Source organism: Vulpes lagopus, chromosome 3, assembly GCF_018345385.1.
Source record: "Vulpes lagopus strain Blue_001 chromosome 3, ASM1834538v1, whole genome shotgun sequence".
NCBI lineage: Eukaryota > Metazoa > Chordata > Mammalia > Carnivora > Canidae > Vulpes > Vulpes lagopus.
In genome coordinates this window covers 69,022,107-69,040,861 of record NC_054826.1, presented here as the reverse complement: position 1 = coordinate 69,040,861, position 18,755 = coordinate 69,022,107, and the positions used below count along the sequence as shown (strand labels likewise).

At 37.9% G+C, this 18,755-nt stretch overlaps 1 protein-coding gene across 3 annotated transcripts in view; it reads left to right on the top strand.

Moving 5' to 3' along the window:
* The window catches only part of MYPN (myopalladin), a 100,986-nt gene that overhangs the window by 61,292 nt on the left and 20,939 nt on the right, over positions 1–18,755 (top strand). For all 3 annotated transcript variants that reach the window (XM_041749452.1, XM_041749454.1, XM_041749451.1), the window contains 6 exons: positions 1,161–1,302; positions 3,139–3,162; positions 5,619–5,735; positions 6,354–6,726; positions 14,032–14,628; positions 14,987–15,125. In XM_041749452.1, coding sequence (XP_041605386.1) covers positions 1,161–1,302; positions 3,139–3,162; positions 5,619–5,735; positions 6,354–6,726; positions 14,032–14,628; positions 14,987–15,125 — 1,392 coding nt within the window. The remainder of the gene's footprint in view (positions 1–1,160; positions 1,303–3,138; positions 3,163–5,618; positions 5,736–6,353; positions 6,727–14,031; positions 14,629–14,986; positions 15,126–18,755) is intronic.

The window sequence follows — 18,755 nt, the reverse complement described above, 5'->3', positions numbered from 1 at the left end:
TCATGAGTGAAAGACTGGTTATGAATGGAAACTGTGAGTGCCATTCTTCAGGAGAGTCTATTATAGAATATATTCATATGCTACAGTTCAAAGTGGTTTTGTTGGGGGTATCTGGGTGGTTCAGTTGGTTAAGCATCTGACTCTTGATCTCATTTTAGATCCTGATCTCAGAGATGTGAGTTCAAGCCCCACATTGGGCTCTGTTCTGGGTGTAGAGCCTACTTCTGACAAACAAACAAAAAACCAAAGTGCTTTTGTAAACCTTTTTTCCATGGATGTGTGGAAAAGCATTTAACAATGCTTTCATATTTTGCCATGACATAAGATTCCACTTATGACTATGATTTTATAGAGATTGTCATTGTTTATATACCTCAACAGATCATTGAAGCTATACTGTAAAGAACACATAAGGAAAACAAGATAACAAAAATCAATTTCCAGGACTACAGTATATAAATAAGACAAACCCAGGAAAATAGAATCAGTTACTTGAGCCACAGAGATGTTATACCTCATGAACGGTGACATTCTTGTGTGGAAAGATACATTACCACCATGTTGACTACACCTAGTAGATACTCCTGCAGATTTCTTAAATTATTATTATTTCTGGAAACCAAACTCCATTTGGGCATTTAAGAACAGAAGTACTTAGGGACGCCTGGGTGGCTCAGCAATTGAGCATCTGCCTTCGGCTCAGGGCGTGATCCTAGGTTCAGGGATTGAGTCCCACATCAGGCTTCCTGTGAGGAGCCTGCTTCTCCCTCTGTCTATGTCTTTGCCTCTCTCACCGTGTCTCTCATGAATAGATACAATCTTAAAAAAAAAAAAAAGAGCAGAAGTACTTTATCAAAAGTTAGCATTTTTCCAAACCCTCAAAATGTGTCACCAAGTATTTAATAAAGTTGTCTGGCACTGCAACAGAGAGGAAAAGGAAGAGGATAAAGGATAGTGAGGGAAAAGCTTCATATGGGCTCAGATGATTCTATCTTCAAAAATAGACTTGATGAATATCCACAGAATTGAAACTGCTGGAGATGTAGATTTGGAGAAAATCCAAATATGAAGGTGATAGTATCTTTTTCTAAAATTTAGCACTGGGACTAGATTCCAAAAATGTATAGTTTTTAGCTCTAACAATATTCTTCTCATTACAGATGTTACAAAATTTATCAGCCTCTGAAGGTCAGCTGGTTGTCTTTGAATGCAGAGTAAAAGGAGCTCCATCTCCTAAAGTTGAGTGGTATAGAGAAGGGACCTTGATAGAAGATTCTCCAGATTTTAGAATTTTACAGAAAAGTAAGTTGATACCTTAAAATTATTTTCCTGATAGTTAATTTTTATAAATGTATTGTAGTCGTTCATTTCTATAACTTTTTAACAACTAATTTAAAATATAATTAAGAGAATAAAAGAACTACTTGTAATCATAATCCTCCAAACTAGACCCTATTAATATTATGTCGTCTATTCTCCAAAAGTTTCTCCATGCATGTGTTTTACAAAAATAAAAATAAATCATACACCTTTTTGTAAATTGATTTCTTTCACTCAACATTTCATGAACACCTTTTCATGTTAATAAATATACTTTAAAAACAAATCAACACAATTTTATATTTATTTAATCTGTTGTTGAATACTTAGACTGTTTGCAAATTCTTTTATTTTGTAAACTGCTTCAATGCATTTAAAAGAAAAATTATTTGTATCTATAGACTAGAGTACTAGGGGTGCCTGATTGGCTTAGTCAGTAGAGTTTGTGATTCTTGATCTCAAGGTTGTGGATTCAAGCCCCATGTTGAGTGTAGAGATTACTTAAAAATAAAATCTTAAAAAAAATAGAATAAAGAGTACTAGAATTGCTACTATAAATCCACCCAGTTTTAGGCTTTCAATAGGTATTGCCAAATGCCAGCCCAAAGGATTGAGCTAAATTGAGGATAATCACATAATTGATCATCCAATCTGGGACACTTTCAGAGTGAAAGAGACTGCTATTAATAATTACAAAGAGATCCCAGGAATAAATCAGGTCTATCCCAAATGAATGTTCTAGCTTGATTCTACTACAACCAGCAATATATGGAAATGCCATTTGTCTCATACCTTCATTAACAATGGGTATTAAAGTTTTTTAATCTTCACTAATTTTATAGACCGCAAATGGGAACACTTGTTTCAATCTATACTTCACTAATTAGATGTGGGGTGGAGCTTTTTCTCATGTTTATTGGATCTTTGTATTTCTTTATTTTTAAATTACCTGATCATATCCTTTGCTCATTTTCATATTGAAGTTTTGTTCTTTTTTACTGTAAGAATTATTTATATATTCAAGTGGTCTCTTCTCTCTCTTATCATGTACTTCTTTCACCTTGACCCATTTTGGTTATAAAATACATTGTAATTTGTTTACTTTTTTGTTAATTTGTCTCTGCCTGTCACTGATATATGAGTCAAACTGCTCTCATATTTAACAACAGTAGCAACAATAATATAATCTGAATGCCATTTAAATTGAGAAAAAAAAAACTATCAGTTTGAAAGATTGTAACAAAGTCCAACTCTTATGAATGCCTGTAATTGAACACCTATATTCAGTACCATGCTGGCACTTTCAGGATGCCAAAGAATTTTAAGATAAAGAATCTGCTCTCTTGTTCTCTGTCCTGAGGCTCTTAATATTGGAAACCTCAGAGCAGGAGATAATAGTGTACATTTTATTAGGATGTGAGAATCCAAAGCTGAAAATGAGCTCTTAATCTTCACAAACTTTGTTTCAGGTGAAGTTGAATGGGTACCAGTAAAAAAAAAAAAAAAAAAAAAAAGGTTCCTGAATTCCTAACTCAGTAACTTTTCCTTACCTAAGTAAGGCTTTAAATGTCCCAAGTGGAAGTCAGGTATGTCCCAAGATGTGGCAACATTTGGTTAACAGCTCTCTTGCTACCCTTCTGTGACAACTGTCCTGTCCCTGTCGAGGGCATTGGTGCTTTACTTCCACACTTACAGAACTAATCTTATTAAATCACGCATGAGTATACAAGACATTGAAATTCTATAGGAAGCTTCTGATGAAAATATAACCTCTTGGTAAGATAAATGCTTGAAACTTTCTTTTTTTTTTTCTTTTAGAACCTCGATCCATGGCAGAACCAGGTAAAGATTATTTTAACTTTGTTGGCATGTGATCAGTGGTTGTATATAATATATATAAATCAGTGATTATATAGATAGCATATAAATAATAAAACATATTGAAGTTACACTGGTGTCAAGAAAAAGTGAAAAATAAGGTTTTAGAAACAAGATTCCAACCAACTCTAGCTATTATTGTAGGAGAAGGAAAGGAGGGGAGCACATGCAAATGTGAAATTTATATTTCATACTGAATGTGAATGCAGTTAGTTCTCGGTTTGTAAGTGATGTTTCTTTGGAATATTTTCTCTCTCTCTTTGGCCCCTACACCCGACCTCCCAAAACTTGGCAGAACAATTTCCATGACGCTAGATCAATTCTAATTCCACAGCTTATGTATCTTAAGACATCAAATTTTGAACTTTGCAGAATCAATAAAACGTCCACGTTGTTATTAGATTTGGTTGGGAAGACACCAGATGACATGGGAGTGACAGTAGGTGAAGCTCTTACCTCTAGAAAACACAAGTTACTCAAAAGCCACAGCGTAAACATCTGAAAGTGTTCTCTGTGATCAACCTGGGAAATTAGATTGTATTTGTACCCCTGAGTAAGAATGATGGTTTGGGGTTTTATTATTATAATTCTTTCTTCTGAGAACTGAATGGAAAGGCATTCCAGAAATAGACATGGAACATCCATATCGCACAGCCCTACACTAGGGCCTTGAGGATACGTAGAAAAGAACAGAGCAGTCTTATTCTTGCATTGCTTATAGTGGAGTGGTGTTTTTCCCCTTTAAAATATTTCACATTTTGACACTTTTGTCCAGACCAGGCTTTTCAATAGGCAATTTCATACACAAAATCCTTCCAGAGTCTCCCAAAAGGGGTCCCTTCCCACAACAAGTGCTGCCTTTCCCAGCTCCATGATCTAAAATTTCTTAGCCAGGGAGTTCTTCCTCCATCTTGTATATGCAAATACTCTTTGGAGACAGAATACTTTATCTGGCAGGTACAATGTATTATGAATAAATTAATCAGATCATTTTCTAAAAGTGGCTGTTGAAAGCTGAGAGTAGAAATGTTTGGGAAGGGGAACAGAGAGAACAGAAAGAAGGAAGACCAATGGCTCAGAAAAAGTACAGAGAGGCACCAAAACCAAACTTTGCTTCTCCATCATTTAGGATACTTGGCAGCAAGTGAAGAAGACCTAACTAAAAGTGGCTTAAGCATTAGGGAAGTGTATTTTCTCACATAGCAAGATGTCCTGAGAACTGTCTTGAGATTAGGTGATTTAGTATGTCTACGATCATTGGGAGGCAAGCCTTTTTTTCATTTCCCATTCCACTGTCTTCAGGCTTAGGCTTGTATTACCCATCTACCCAAGACAGTTGCCACAGTTCTGAGTCTTGCATGCAGACAGAACAGTGCAGAGGCAAAATTAGGGAACGAAACCCTTTTATTCTCTTCAAAGTGCAAGGAAAACTTTCTCATGATCTCCCCAAGAGACTTTCCCTCCTATTTCATTGACTGAAATTGTGTGGTGCATACCATCACTTCACAAAAATAGAGCTTAGCATGACCAATCATGATTCACCACCTGAGACTGGGAGATGCCAAGTTGCTTTGAAGAATGTGATCCCCCCCAAGGAGGGTGGACAAAATGAGAATTCTATTAGGAAGGAGGAAGGAGGATGAAGAGCTATGGAGCAGGTACTCAACACCATCTGCCGTGGCTGCCTGTCCAGTCTTCCCAGAAGCTGGGCAACTAATTCAATTCAGTTATAATGAAAGCAGTGAGATACCAAGTCCCTCCTAATCCAACTATGCTTTTGTTAACTTTGTTTTTAGTGTCAGGTCCACTGAGTGATAATTGATAGTTTATTCTACTGTCCTATACTTCTCTTCCTTAGCTGTTAAGGAGGATCTAACTATAATAATTTTAGGGAATAATCATGTGGTTCAATCTGAGAATCAATATTTCTTGCCCAGTTTTAAATTGTGGCCTTCATTCAAAATTACCTCAGTGCAAAAGTTCCCCATGGACATAATGAGAGACCTAGACTTAAAAATATTTTATTAATCCTTTTATTTTGCACAAATCTCCTTTTGCTTAAACTCCTAACTTGTTTTTGTGAATTGTAAGTTTACTGCTTCTCAGTTCTATTTTTGTCATCTGGATTGCTGACATAAAAACAGAAAATAATCTGGGAATTCACAATATATTAAGATATAATATTATCGTAAAATCCTCTTGCCAATAGTCTATGTGGAGTTTTCTGTTCTACATTCTTTGATTCATTTAGCCTATTCAGTCAATCCAATCAGATAATTGTTTGGACTAAGTATTTTCAATCAACTAATAGAATCAACTTCTTATATTGACTTTTGTAGAATCATCGTCTGATATCAGTAAATTTTGTAATTTCATTTCCCAAATTAAGTCAGTAACCATTCTGTTATACTGATATTTAGAGGAGATTTGTACTTTGGTCATTGCTGAGGTGTTTGCAGAAGATTCTGGGTGCTTCACATGTACTGCAAGCAACAAATACGGCACAGTATCAAGCATTGCCCAGCTTGATGTAAGAGGTAAGGGCTCGGGGCAGCCCGGGTGGCTCAGTGGTTTGGTACCACCTTCAGCCCAGGATGTGATCCTGGAGACTCGGGATCGAGTCCTGCATCAGGCTCCCTGCGTGAAGCCTGCTTCTCCCTCTGCCTGTGTCTCTGACTCTCTCTCTGTGTCTCTCATGAATAAATAAATAAATTCTTAAAAAAAAAAAAAAAAAGAGGTAAGGGCGCCTGAAAGCCCAGAACAGTTTAGACTAGGGAACAATATCCAATTTTCAATTTCTTATTATGTTTATGACCACCACCATCACCCATTATCCTGCTGTTATCTATTATATTCCCTAAGAAAACATATCCTTCGTCTTTTATAAATTTCTCATACTCTTTCCAAAATGGTACTTAGATTTTTAGTTTAGTGGGGGGGGGGGGGTTGTTTTGTTTTTTGTTTTTTGTTTTTTGTTTGTTTTTTTTAATCCTCATCATTTTTTAATGCTCCAGATTATGGTTACAGTTTTTGACAAATATTCTCCCATTAGCATACTCATCTGATTTGGATACATGCCCCAGCTCACAGTTACAATCCTCTCTGGATCTTCTTGAATAAGGCTAACAGCTCAGGTCCTATTGTTGTCCTTTCAGGAAATGAAGACCTCAGAAATAATGGGTCTCTTCACTCAGCCAGTTCCACCACCAACCTGGCTGTTATTGAGCAACAGCCATCGCCACCCAACCCAGAGCCTCCTTCTGTGGAACAACCACCTAAACCCAAACTCGAAGGAGTTCTGGTGAACCACAATGAGCCCCGGTCCAGTTCAAGGATTGGGCTCCGTGTGCACTTCAACCTGCCTGAAGATGACAAAGGAAGTGAAGCTTCTTCTGAGGGTGGCATGGTGACCACCAGCCAGACCAGGCCTGATTCTTTCCCGGAGAGATTCAATGGACAGGCAGCAAAAATCCCTGAGCCTTCATCACCTGTCAAAGAACCCCCTCCAGTTCTGGCCAAACCCAAACTGTAAGTAAAAATTAGAATGGATGACCAAGGGTACCCGTGAGCTTCACTGAATCTGCCCTTAAAAGTAATGTGCCTGAATGGGACACCTGGGTGGTTCAGTTGGTTAAGCATCCAGGTCTTGATCTCAGGGTTATGGGTTCAAGCCCTGCACCAGCCTCCATGTAGGACACGAAGCCTATTTTTAAAAGGGGGGGGGGGGAGGGCTAAAAAAGTGAATTACAGAATGAGAAAATACAATTTAAATGCTTTGCAAACCATAAATCCTTACATCGATGCTAATATACTATCACTACCATCCTTACTGTTAAATATTCTACCTCTGAATATTTATATCAGCTACCCTAAACTAGCTGATAAAGATGTTTGTCTAACATTAGAGGCTCCAGCTGAAGCACTTCTACACTCTTCTTATAAAGCCTTTTCTTGCATCTAATAATCCATATAGTCTGTAATTTTATCTTTATGTTTCCAATTTGTGCTTTAAGTGAAGCTTTTGAGTCATGGTGGAAGAGATAGTTAGTACTTTTTCGACTATTCTTTGCTATGGCTAGATAGGCTATAGTAGCCACAGTAGGTTTTGTATAATATAATGGGGATGAAAGAATGGGGAGTCAAAATTTTCAGACTCACTTTGGGGCCTGATGTGGTGTCACCCTAACCCTCTAGAGAGCCTCCATTAGATGCAATGTTTAATGTTCATCCCTAATAATGCAAACACAGAACATGATACTACTACTGTTCTGTTTGATCCGCATGTCAAAATTATGAAAAATTATATTTATAATCACATAAACCTTTAAATGTCAACATTAAAATCTATAGTAACAGTACTCCCATCATGTGTTTCTCAGTGCAGAACACAAGATGTTCATTGGAAGCAAGTCATGTCATTTAGTTTTATATTCTTCTCACTACCACATAAGGCAAAATCCTGGGCATATAATTAAAAACATGCCTCTTGGAAAACCATGTCCAAAAATGTCTCTGTCCCCTGAAAGTTCTGCTGGTCTTACTTTAGTAGGAATCTACTAAAGTAAAAAGAGGGAAGAAATTATTGTAGGGAAATAGGCAGGAATGGGGACCAAAGGCAGCCATGCCCTGCCTAGAGAAGGATAACCCAAGCCTGTCCACCACTCAATTCTCTGCCTTGAGCACCTCCTTCTTCTTTGCATATCCTCTCCGCTTCTCCCCCTTAGAAGACTCATCAGTTCACACCTGGTCCATCATGGCCTGTCCCATTCTATGATTTGTGTCAAGTTCTACTGCTAATTAAATCATTCATAGGAGCTCAATTCCAAATACCAGCTGGTCCAGCCTGGGCAGGTACAGAGGATTTATGTGTGGAGGAAAGAAGAGTCAAATGGACTAAATCAGAACTGTGAAGGGCAGTGGGGTGAGTAGTGGGGGCATTTATCAGAAAAGGGAGTTTTGAGAACAGGAAATCCAAAACCATTTCTTCAGGAACTGCCTTCTTTCTTTGTAGGGCCTCCTATTACCCAGGGACTGACTGTTCAGGGGCTATTAGGTATGTCAGTTAGGATTAGGTTTAGCTTCATGTTGCAGAAAACCCAGACAAATGGTGGGTTAAACACATGAGGGTTTTTCTCTTAAATAAAGGAATTAGGGGGATCCCTGGGTGGCTCAGCGGTTTAGCGCCTGCCTTCAACCCAGGGCCTGATCCTGGAGACCCGGGATCGAGTCCCATATCAGGCTCCCTGCATGGAGTCTGCTTCTCTCTGCCTGTGTCTCTGCCTCTCAATCTCTCTCTCTCTCTCTCTCTCTCTCTCTCTCTCTCTCTGTGTGTGTGTGTGTGTGTGTCATGAATAAATAAATAAAATCTTTAAAAATAAATAAATAAAAATAGAGGAATTAGATGGGCAGTCTGGGGCTGTTATAGTGGCTCCACAGGACTAACAACCTTGTCTCCTGTCTTTCTGCTCTGCCACCTTCAGTATTGGCTTCTTCTCCAGGTCCCCTCGTGGTCAGTATGGCTGATAGTGGTCAGGATGGCTGACAGTGGTCTGATGTCAGACTCCTTTTAAGGAGTCTTCTTAGGTCTTACCCAAAAATCTTGTGCTTGTGACTCAACTTAGTCACATGGTATACTAGCTGCAAAGGAGACGAGGAAGTGTAATCTTTGGCTGCATATGTTGCCTCCATGAATAAAATCAAGTCCTTTTACAAATGGAAGAATTAAGCAGTCAGCCAATAGTAACTGCTACATTAGACTTTCAATGAATATAATAATTCTTGCTACTAAATTATGTAGTGACACCCTCTACAAATCCCAGTCCTCTGCACTATATAATTCTTTAATCTTTTTTGCCTTCCTAAAGTTTTCTCTTAATTGTGTTTGTATTAGTAGAGGAATAAATATATATGTACATGTGCACACATACACTCACGAGTCCTTTGGGGACCCATCTACAGCTTTTTCTTACTAGTTTTGACCTCACTGGTTTGAATCTTTTAGGTTTTGCATTAAAATGTATCGACTCTAGGAATAATCTTGCGGATACAATTTTCTGCTTGTTTCTTCAATTTGCCATTTATACAGAAAATAGACATAGTTCTTACAGATCCTAAAACTGCAAGAGAAAGAGAAACTGTCATTTTTAAACATTGTATCATCCAAGCCTAGATAATTCAGACTTTGAGATTTTCAACTTGAATTCAAGCTGTCTAGAGCAGTGATTCTTCATCCTAGCTACATTCTCTAATAAAATGTAGAGCTTTTAAAAAAATATTTATGCCTTCCATCCCAACTAAATCAGAATCCTTCCACAGATTATTTTAATATTCAGCCAGTTTGGAAACTACTGGTCTAAAGTTGGAAAGTCTGGGATACAACCCTTTATCATTCCACCCCACCCCATACAAACACCCCTCCACACCCAGCAGAAAACAATAACTAACATTTAAAGTGAGGAAAATGTCAGACAAAAATCAGAATGTACTGGGAAAGCCTGTTTTGGGGACAAGTGTTTCTTTAGAGTAGTGGTTCTCAGTCCCAGATGCCTGAGAAAACCACCTAGAGCCTTGCTATTCATAGCGTGGGCATCCCCTGGGAGCTTGATAGAAATGCAGACTCATGTCCCACTCCAGACTTGAATCAGAAATAGGGGTGGGGCTGGGTGAACAAAATCTGCATTTCAACAAGCCCTCCAGAGGCTTCTGAGGCTCACTAAAGTTTAAGAACCACTGACCTACTTTTTAAAAGATAGTAATAACTAAGCCTGGATGTTTTCCCAGGCCAACTGACTCTCTGAGCAAACAAACCTCAATTATTGAGGTTTGTCTTTTACGCTCTGTGGGGGATTCTAGTGTGTAGCCAGCATGGTAGCCACTGTTAAAACCACAGCTAAAAGCCAATTGCAGAGACATGTTTACTCAGAATTAGTTATCCTAATCAGTGATGTGCTGGCAGATGTTTTAACAACGGGTGGAGACGGGGAAGCCCATAGCATTTGCCAATTTTCTCCCACCGTGTTCTATTTCAAGCTGTTAGAGAAAGGTCATTAACTGGGAATTGGAATGAGATGTGCACAGTCGGCTCTCTAGAGCAGTCCAGAACGGGCTCCAGCACACACTGCCCCAAATTTTTGTTGCCAAAATTGCTTTCAAAAATACTTGATACTTGATCCCAAGTTTGTTTTGTTGTTTGATCATTAAGCCTGTTTTATTTCAACAGTTCAAAATCCCTAAGAAATTACTTTGTATCTCAGAAACCACAAGAGGCATCCTTATAATTTGGAAACTCTAATTTTCATTCTTATAAATCTTGGAATTAATATTTGTAGTTTAGAAACTAAAAAGTAAAAGAGCCACCATTTATTACTTATATGTTGTAGGCAATTTATCCATTTTCACAACAGTGTTGAGACGTTAGTTATTCTTATTTTATTTATGAGGGAATTGGGTCAGAAAAAGTGTAGAAGCTACCCAAAGCCACACAGATAATGAGTGGCAGAGCCAGGATTAGGACCTAAGTCTGTCTGTCTGCAGAAACCATATTCTTGAGCATTATGCTTAAATTATGTGTGTGGCAATGGAGAAGATATATTCAGGTAACCCAAGAGAGATGATAAATCTGCCTGGGTAATGATGTCAACTTGAAAACTGATAAAAGAAACCTTGGGTATAAATCTGATTTCAGATATCCTCATGGCAACAAGAAAAGAGCAGCTGAGCTTATAACAATTTATGATAGGCAGTTACTTTGAATTAGAGATGTTACTCAGGATTTTAGAATTGGTAGCCGTTGTAATTAATTTTCTCTTCCTTTCTTCTTTCATTGCACTTTGTACCTTTATTATTAAAGCAGTAGATAAGTTCCACATGTTATCTGTAAATAACCAGTGGTTATTTATGTCATATGTATGTATAATAAGATTTTTGAGTCCTGAATAGCTTGTACTATCTCATGCATATTTATATCTCCTACACAGACTATCAAAGTAAACACAGAAGATTCAATAAAAGTTTGTCGAGTAATGGAATTGACACCCAATGTAATGAATAAGCGAATCCAAACAACTGTTTTAAATCCCTTCTGAAACAAGACTAATAAAATGAGAGGGGGAAAAAACAACCTTGTTCAAACAAAAAGAGACATTATTTCCAAGTGAATTCTTCCAGAAACTCAGATAATCAAAACAATTTGACACTGTATCTCATATATCATTATGTTTAAGACTTGTGACCCTCTATAATCCAATGTATTGCATTGGATGATAAGGGCTAATGTGCCTTGGGAAGCCTTACTTACAGTAAAAAGCTAGTTCTTAGTTTTTATTCAATGAGAACTAAAGGAAACAAGAATCAATCAATACCAAATGACTTCCTGCCCCCTTTTATCATCCTTATCTTTCTAAGCTTACTTACTTGTCATATACTACTTTTTCTGTTTCCCTAAGCACAATAAAATATTTCTGCAAAATCATTCATGTAAACTACTCTATGCAGAGATGTCCTGAAAACCATATAGCATTATTTTCTGGCTATAGCAATCACAGAATGTGACCTGACAAATATGAAATCCATTAAAATCTAAAGATTTCTGTATTTTCATTCTATTGGCTAAGTTAACACAGAAACAATACTAATTGTATATATTTTTATTTTTCTAAGGATAATCTAACAAAGTTATTTCTGTTTCTCTTGGTCACTGAATCTTTCCTCTATGATGAAACTAAAAGGTTTAATTAATTTTTAATTATATTACTTTATTCTCTCAGCTTAAAACTTCTAAAAAGGAGAGAGAGATAAGAAAGTTACTATACCAAGTGGCTAACGCTTCTGAATTCTTAGTTTAACTCAAAACAAGAATTTTCATAGATTAGTAGAATGATTGCAGCCATTTGACAGCAAATAGGGTCTGTTTGTGAAGTTACTTTTCCATATATTGTGTATCAGAAATGTTACTGAAAGAAAGGAAAAAGATCTTAAACTCCAAGAATTCAGAAAAATCAAGGTTTGGAGAACCTCCTGATTCAACTTTATTATCACTGGTGTTGTTGACCTTCCTGATGCTATGAAAATACTGAACTTTTCATTTTTAATAGATCTCATGTTCAGCAGATCACCTATGTTACAGTAGCAACCTATGTTTCCAAAGAACGTAAAGCTGTGGTAGATTTGAAACACCACAATCTTCCTTGTGGAATTTCCTGTAGTTATTCATTTGAGAGTAAATACTTCTAAACAGCAAAGTTTAGCAGCCCTGATGACTTTATGCATATAAGATTTTTAGAGATTTTAATTTTCCATTTTCTTTCTTAAGAAATAATTAACCAGGGGCACTTAGGTTGAGTGTCCAACACTTGATTTTGGCTCAACCTCCACTCGGGCTTGCTCCCTCTTTAATGGAGTCTCCTCTCCCTCTCCTTCTCCCTTCGGCCCCTCCCCACCGTGGTTGCTCTTTCTCTCTCAAATAAATAAATAAATCTTAAAAAAAATAATTAAGCATTTTATTAAGATAAATAGATTGTAGGCAAATCATATAATGTTTGTGCAACTCAGCTTCCTACGAAAGAAAAAAGTACTTCCAGCTTTTCTTCTTTCCCCTTAGGAACAAGAAAAGTCTAAGGCAATGTTTTCTTTTCTTTTCTTTTCTTTCTTTTCTTTTCTTTTCTTCTCTTCTCTTTTCTCTTCTTTTCTTTTTTAATTTTTAAAAATTTTTTGAAATTTAAATTCAATTTGCCAACATATAACACCCAGTGCTCATCACATCACATGTAAGGCAATGTTTCTAACTAGGGTGGCCATATAATCTACCATTCAAACCCTGACATTTTTTAAAGTAAAAGAGCATTATTAAAAATTATGCCAGGAAAACAGGCATAAACCAAGACTCCAGGATGTATTGGGACATATGATCACCTTATCTATAATGCTTTGTTGTTGAGAGAGGATTAGAAACACCAAGACACACCCAGCAGCTTTATTAAGGTTTGCTTTAAAATGAGGCAGAATGGGGGCACCTGGTGGCTTAGTTGGTTAAGCATCTGCCTTCAGCTCAGACTGTGATCTCAGATCTCAGTCTCAGGGTCCTGGGATTGAGCCTGGTGTTGGGCTCCCCAACTCAGTGGTGAGTTTGCTTCTCCCTCTTCCTCTGCTCCTCCCCATTGCTTGTGTGCTCTCTCACTCTCTCTTTCTGTCTCAAATGAATAAACTCTTTTTTAAAATAAATAAATAAATTGAAGCAGAATGAAGAATACAACACACTCAGTTACTTATGTCGCTGCCTTCTGTCCCAAAGCTGAGATACAGTTTGCTCCTACCAGAACTTTAGGCACTCCCAACAGAGGAGCATTGTTTCAATTTCTTTTCCTAACTTATAAACACTCTAGAATTGGGCTGCCATGTTGCAGGGTCACAACACAAAGAATATAATGTAAACTATGCCTTTTGGAGCTGTGCGTTATGAGGGCTTTTCCCCTTTTCCTCACAAACAGATTTAGAAAGGAGAAACAGCTCACAAAGAATTGATGAGCTCCTTCCTGGCAACTCTGGTTGTGTGTTCTGAGTCAGCACAAAGTTATAAACAGCCTGTATACACATTTTATTTTTAAGATTTTATTTATTTATTCATGAGAGACAGAGGCAGAGGCAGATGGAGAAGCAGGCTCCCTATGGGGAGCCCCATGCAGGACTCGATCCCAGGACTCCGGGATCATGCTCTGAGTGGAAGGTAGACGCTCAACCACTGAGCCAGGTGGCACCCAGGTGCCCTTACACATTTTCTGATGGGTGAGGTCAAGGGTGACAGATTTCCCTTCTCTCTCTCCCCACTCTCGTGTGCAGTGATTCCAGTCAGCTGCAACAGCTTCATAACCAAGTCTTACTGGAACAACAGCAGTTGCAAAACCCGTCTCCTTCATCTCCTAAGGAGTTTCCTTTCCACATGAGCGTTTTGAACTCCACTGCTTCCCCGGCGGTGACAGCGTCCGGCAAGCAGGTGAAGGCCCCGCCCGCACAGACATTCAGCCTGGCCCGGCCCAAGCATTTCTTCCCCTCTCCAAGTGCCACCGCAGCAGCAGCAAGCGCGTCCCCTTCCAGCTCTCCAGTGTTCACCCTGAGCGGCACACCTCAAACCATTCAGAGGACAGTGAGCAAAGAGAGCCTCTTACTTTCTCACCCCTCCATGCAAACCAAACCTTTGGGAGGAGCGTCCATCCAAAGCGAGCCACCCCCTCCGGCTCCCATAGAGCCAGCACAACCACCACTCACATTTGCTGTCTCCAGTGGAAACCAGTTTCAGCCTCGTTGTGTTTCCCCAGCTCCAGTCTCTCCTACCAGCCGGATTCAGAACCCGGTGGCTTTCCTCAGCTCGGTCCTGCCTTCTCTCCCTGCCATCCCGCCCACCAATGCCATGGGGCTGCCCAGAAGTGCACCATCTGTGTAAGTGTCATTAAGATCTCTGAAGTAAAAGATGTCACTTAAGAAAGGACCTATGCCTAGAATAGCTTCATCTGGGACAGGACTCTCATTGAGTGGATTCCTAGATAACCCTCGTAGACACTAAACGGATTTTGAACACTTTAGAGCAAAGGGCATGATTACTTTAAATCATTTTCAATAATTTAAATACTGAAAACCCCTCTACAAACACAGATTCTCTGTGCAGTGCTCAACATTGGGGCATAAGTGCCTGATGACTCCTAGTATCTGACTGCCATTTCAGCCACCCTGATTCCTAGGCTTTCGGGCACTGGCAAGGGCTTTTCATGGGTGTGTCAGGTGTGACTTTATTTTACAGGCCATCCCAGGGACTAATGAAGAAAAACACAAAGTCTCCCCAACCAGTGAATGATGATTACATTCGTGAAACTAAGAATGCAGTGATTCTAGACTTGGGGAAAAAAATGAATTTCAGTGATGTCAGATCAAACCAGCAGGTAAGATTGTTGGGCTCAAATGGTTTATTGGAATTTCAATACAAGAAGTACAATTTCACTTAATTCAGTCCTTGGATGGTTGGGCCACCAGACCTCAGAGAGGCTGACCCTGCAGTGTTAGAAGATAGAGCATAGATTAACCAAAGGCCGTACAGGAAACTCACCTACATGGATCTACGGTTCTTGATTACTCCAGTAGTTAATTCAATGTAACTGTTTATATGTTTTTATGTAGGATGGAATATGTTAAGGAAAGAGAGATTAGATAGTCTGTTGGCCATTCCAGCAATCCTCAGCTCAGTATTGACAAACACCATCACATCTTTGATATATTTCAATGTATGAGAAGATCTAGATTGAAATGAACTCTAGGGTTCCACGCTGTCCTTTATTTGACTTCTACAATCTAAGGTGCTAGAGGTCTACTCACCAGTTCCTTTCAATCTTTACATTCAACATCAGTTGAATCATGTAAAATAGCCATTAGTCAATATCCTGTGGTTCAACCCATACAACTCTTTGCTCACTAGTGAGTGTTCACACTGAAGGAGAGAAAGAAAAGCCATAAGTGAGCATCAAATTAAAAAAAAAAAGACTATTTTGTTATTTGAGCTATTTACTTTTACATTTCATAACATGATTATTTTTTAAAATGTATTACTTTTTAATAACCAAACTCTTGATTTATTTCCCAAGGTGGGAATTGATAAAATCTAATTTGAAACATAACACAAGAAAAAAAAAAGAAAAGAAAAAGAAGAAGAAAAAAAAAGAAACATAACAATATTTCAGTCAAAAGTACATGCCAAATATTGTAGAATTTGTAGCATAAGTAATCCCTGGAAATAAGGCTCCAGATTTTCCTGACCATATGCTGTTTTCCTTAGTGTTTCTGTCCTTTACATCCAGTGGAGCCATGGATATACAGTATTTTACAACTGTGCTGTATGTTGGGCAATTTTTACTAAGTAGATTCTTTTGAAAATGTGCTGCTTAAAATCTTTTTCAGTTTGACTTTAAATTATTGAATCAAAGAAGAACAGTTAAACTCGCTATAATTGAATACCTTTTCCTGTATTGTTTCACCAAATTACATATGTTTCTGGGAGGCAAACGCCAAGGCAACTATTCTTCTCTCTTCCATCTTCTAAATGGAGAAATGGAGGCACAGTTGTCAAACTGTCAGTGTTAGAACTAAAGCTGGAGCCCTGGTCTCCAGGACACCACATTTTCCCTGCAACTGTGCAGCCTTTTACAGTTTTATGGCAATTACCTGTAAGCCCCATAAATGTTGCTCTGTCTGATGCAGATTTGCTTTCCTGTAACACTGTCATCACATATGTGGTTGTTAATCCTTCTAAGTGTCACTGAAATCGGAGCTGTGTTCAGCCTATGTCTTTTATAACTCAGAGAGAGAGCAATTAAAACTCTGTAAAAATGATACCAGGTCAGCACACAAGCTGTTTTATTTTACTTTTATAGTTACTCTGTAGGTAGATCCATGCTAATCTGCTGTCCAACTGCAGCAAAGTAGGGTTTTTCTCCTAATTACCTGAAACGTGAGCATATGTAAACATGAACTTCTATGAATTGAGTGTCATAATCCTGATAGAGCTCATTATTAAGCTCCCATCATGAATTAACTCCAAGGCTAATAGAAGGGACTAGGAGCAGTTTCAAAAAGCATCTCAATACTCTCCATTTGAATATCTGTGACGTGCATCAGTGTTCTTCTGAGAATCATTAGTCTGAGAATTACTATGGTAGTTTAGTTACAGAATTGGTCCTAGACTGAGTTCTATGCCATGAATAAGAAAACCAAGCTGCATAAATGCAATTCTGGAAACTAAGGATCTGTCTAAGATGGAAAGTTTGCATTAGGTTGGTAGATGTTGATTCTGAGTAAGTTTGGGGAATAAAAGGATGACCACATTATAATACTGTTCTGTCATTGTTGCCTTGGGAAATGATAGTGAAGATGTTGCGGAGAACTATCTAAAATGTATTGTGGCCTATTGATGAAGTTAGAAGAAGAAAATTTGCTTAGGAAAGTGGAAAAACAATCATAAAGAAACACTTGCCTATTGATAGCCATCTATATCTGTAGTCTGGGGACAGAGGAATCAAAATGATCAGTTTTATCATTCCCATATTAGCCTGTACATATGAAGGGGAAGAAAAATATTTCTTCTGAAGAGTATGCATCTGTTTTTGTTTTATTTTGCTTTGAAAACTTTTAGTTCTGAAAGTTGGACTCTCTTACCCAATTTTATTCCTAGCAAATGAAGAACAGCAACCTTCTAGAACATGTGTGTGGTCTAACCTCATTCCACTATGCTGAGCATGGAAATAAATCAGAGGTCCTTGAACAATGAATATTGAGTATAGACAATTTCCTCCCCAGAACTCAAACTTATAAATTAACGTTTTAGAAAATGGGTTTTCTTTGACATATCTACCACTTTGTATTATCATAACTGTAATATTTCAGCATTTACCTTCTAACTCATTTTATATAACATTTCTAAATAGCAATTAACATTTGCTTGTTGATTCTTAGAACACAAAGGTTCATATTTATCTGGCTAGCTTTCTAAACTGACAGTGAAGTTTCTTTGAGTTGATGATAAGTTGAATTGACGCGAGAGGTACCCAGCCTCTAGATTTTAGGCTACATTATTCCTTATTTTGAAGTGTATCATTCACCACCAGTGTATCTTCAGTGGACAACAATAAAACATAAATGGTTTAGGATAGCAAGGTGAATCTGAGAAGTCAAAGGAACATAGGATCACAAAATATAATAATGAATGTTTCCTAACCAATTATTTTAATTCACACATGACTTAACATGATTTTCTGTACCCAGTATATATTTGGTAACTGTTAATTTCTAAACACACACACACACACACACACACACACACAGAGTCTTATTTCAGCTTTCCTCCTTGACCTCATTTCTCTGGAAACCTTCCCATCACTTTATTCTGCTCATTCCCCCCAACACACTTTTTAAATTAATGCTTCTTTAAAACTGTCTGTGGTTCCCAGATACTGCCAAAAGAAAAAAATATGCACCTAATTCTTGCTATACTTTTTGTTCCTCTAATCTTCTTCTCTAAGCTGCTTAGTCCTTTCTTCTACCTAAAGCATACCTCTTTCATCTCTTACTATGAACTCTTTATGAAAATCCTATTTTGTGAGTCTTGCCATCATTCCTTTTCTAATAAGAATTCCACACAGCCATTGACCTTAGGTTGCTTATTTGGGGGCACAGTAGAACCTTGGGATAGTGAAGTATCCCCATGTCCTCTGCCATAGGCCCACCCAGGATACACCAGTTATAATCTCCCTAGGAGCTGGAATTGGTGGATGTCTTAATCATTGCTGCACCCCTGTTGTGTCTGGCACAGAGTAGGTACAGAATATGTGCTGAATTAGTACATGGTTATGGGATTTACATTAGTTTCATATAAAATAATGAAACTTTCAACCAAATAGAAAATTTTGGATATTTGTGGCCTATCTATGGAAAATATCTCACTTGACTATATAGATTCTGATTATGCCTAATTATGGATACTACCCTATGATAATCCATTTCACTCAATAGATTAAAAGGATGAA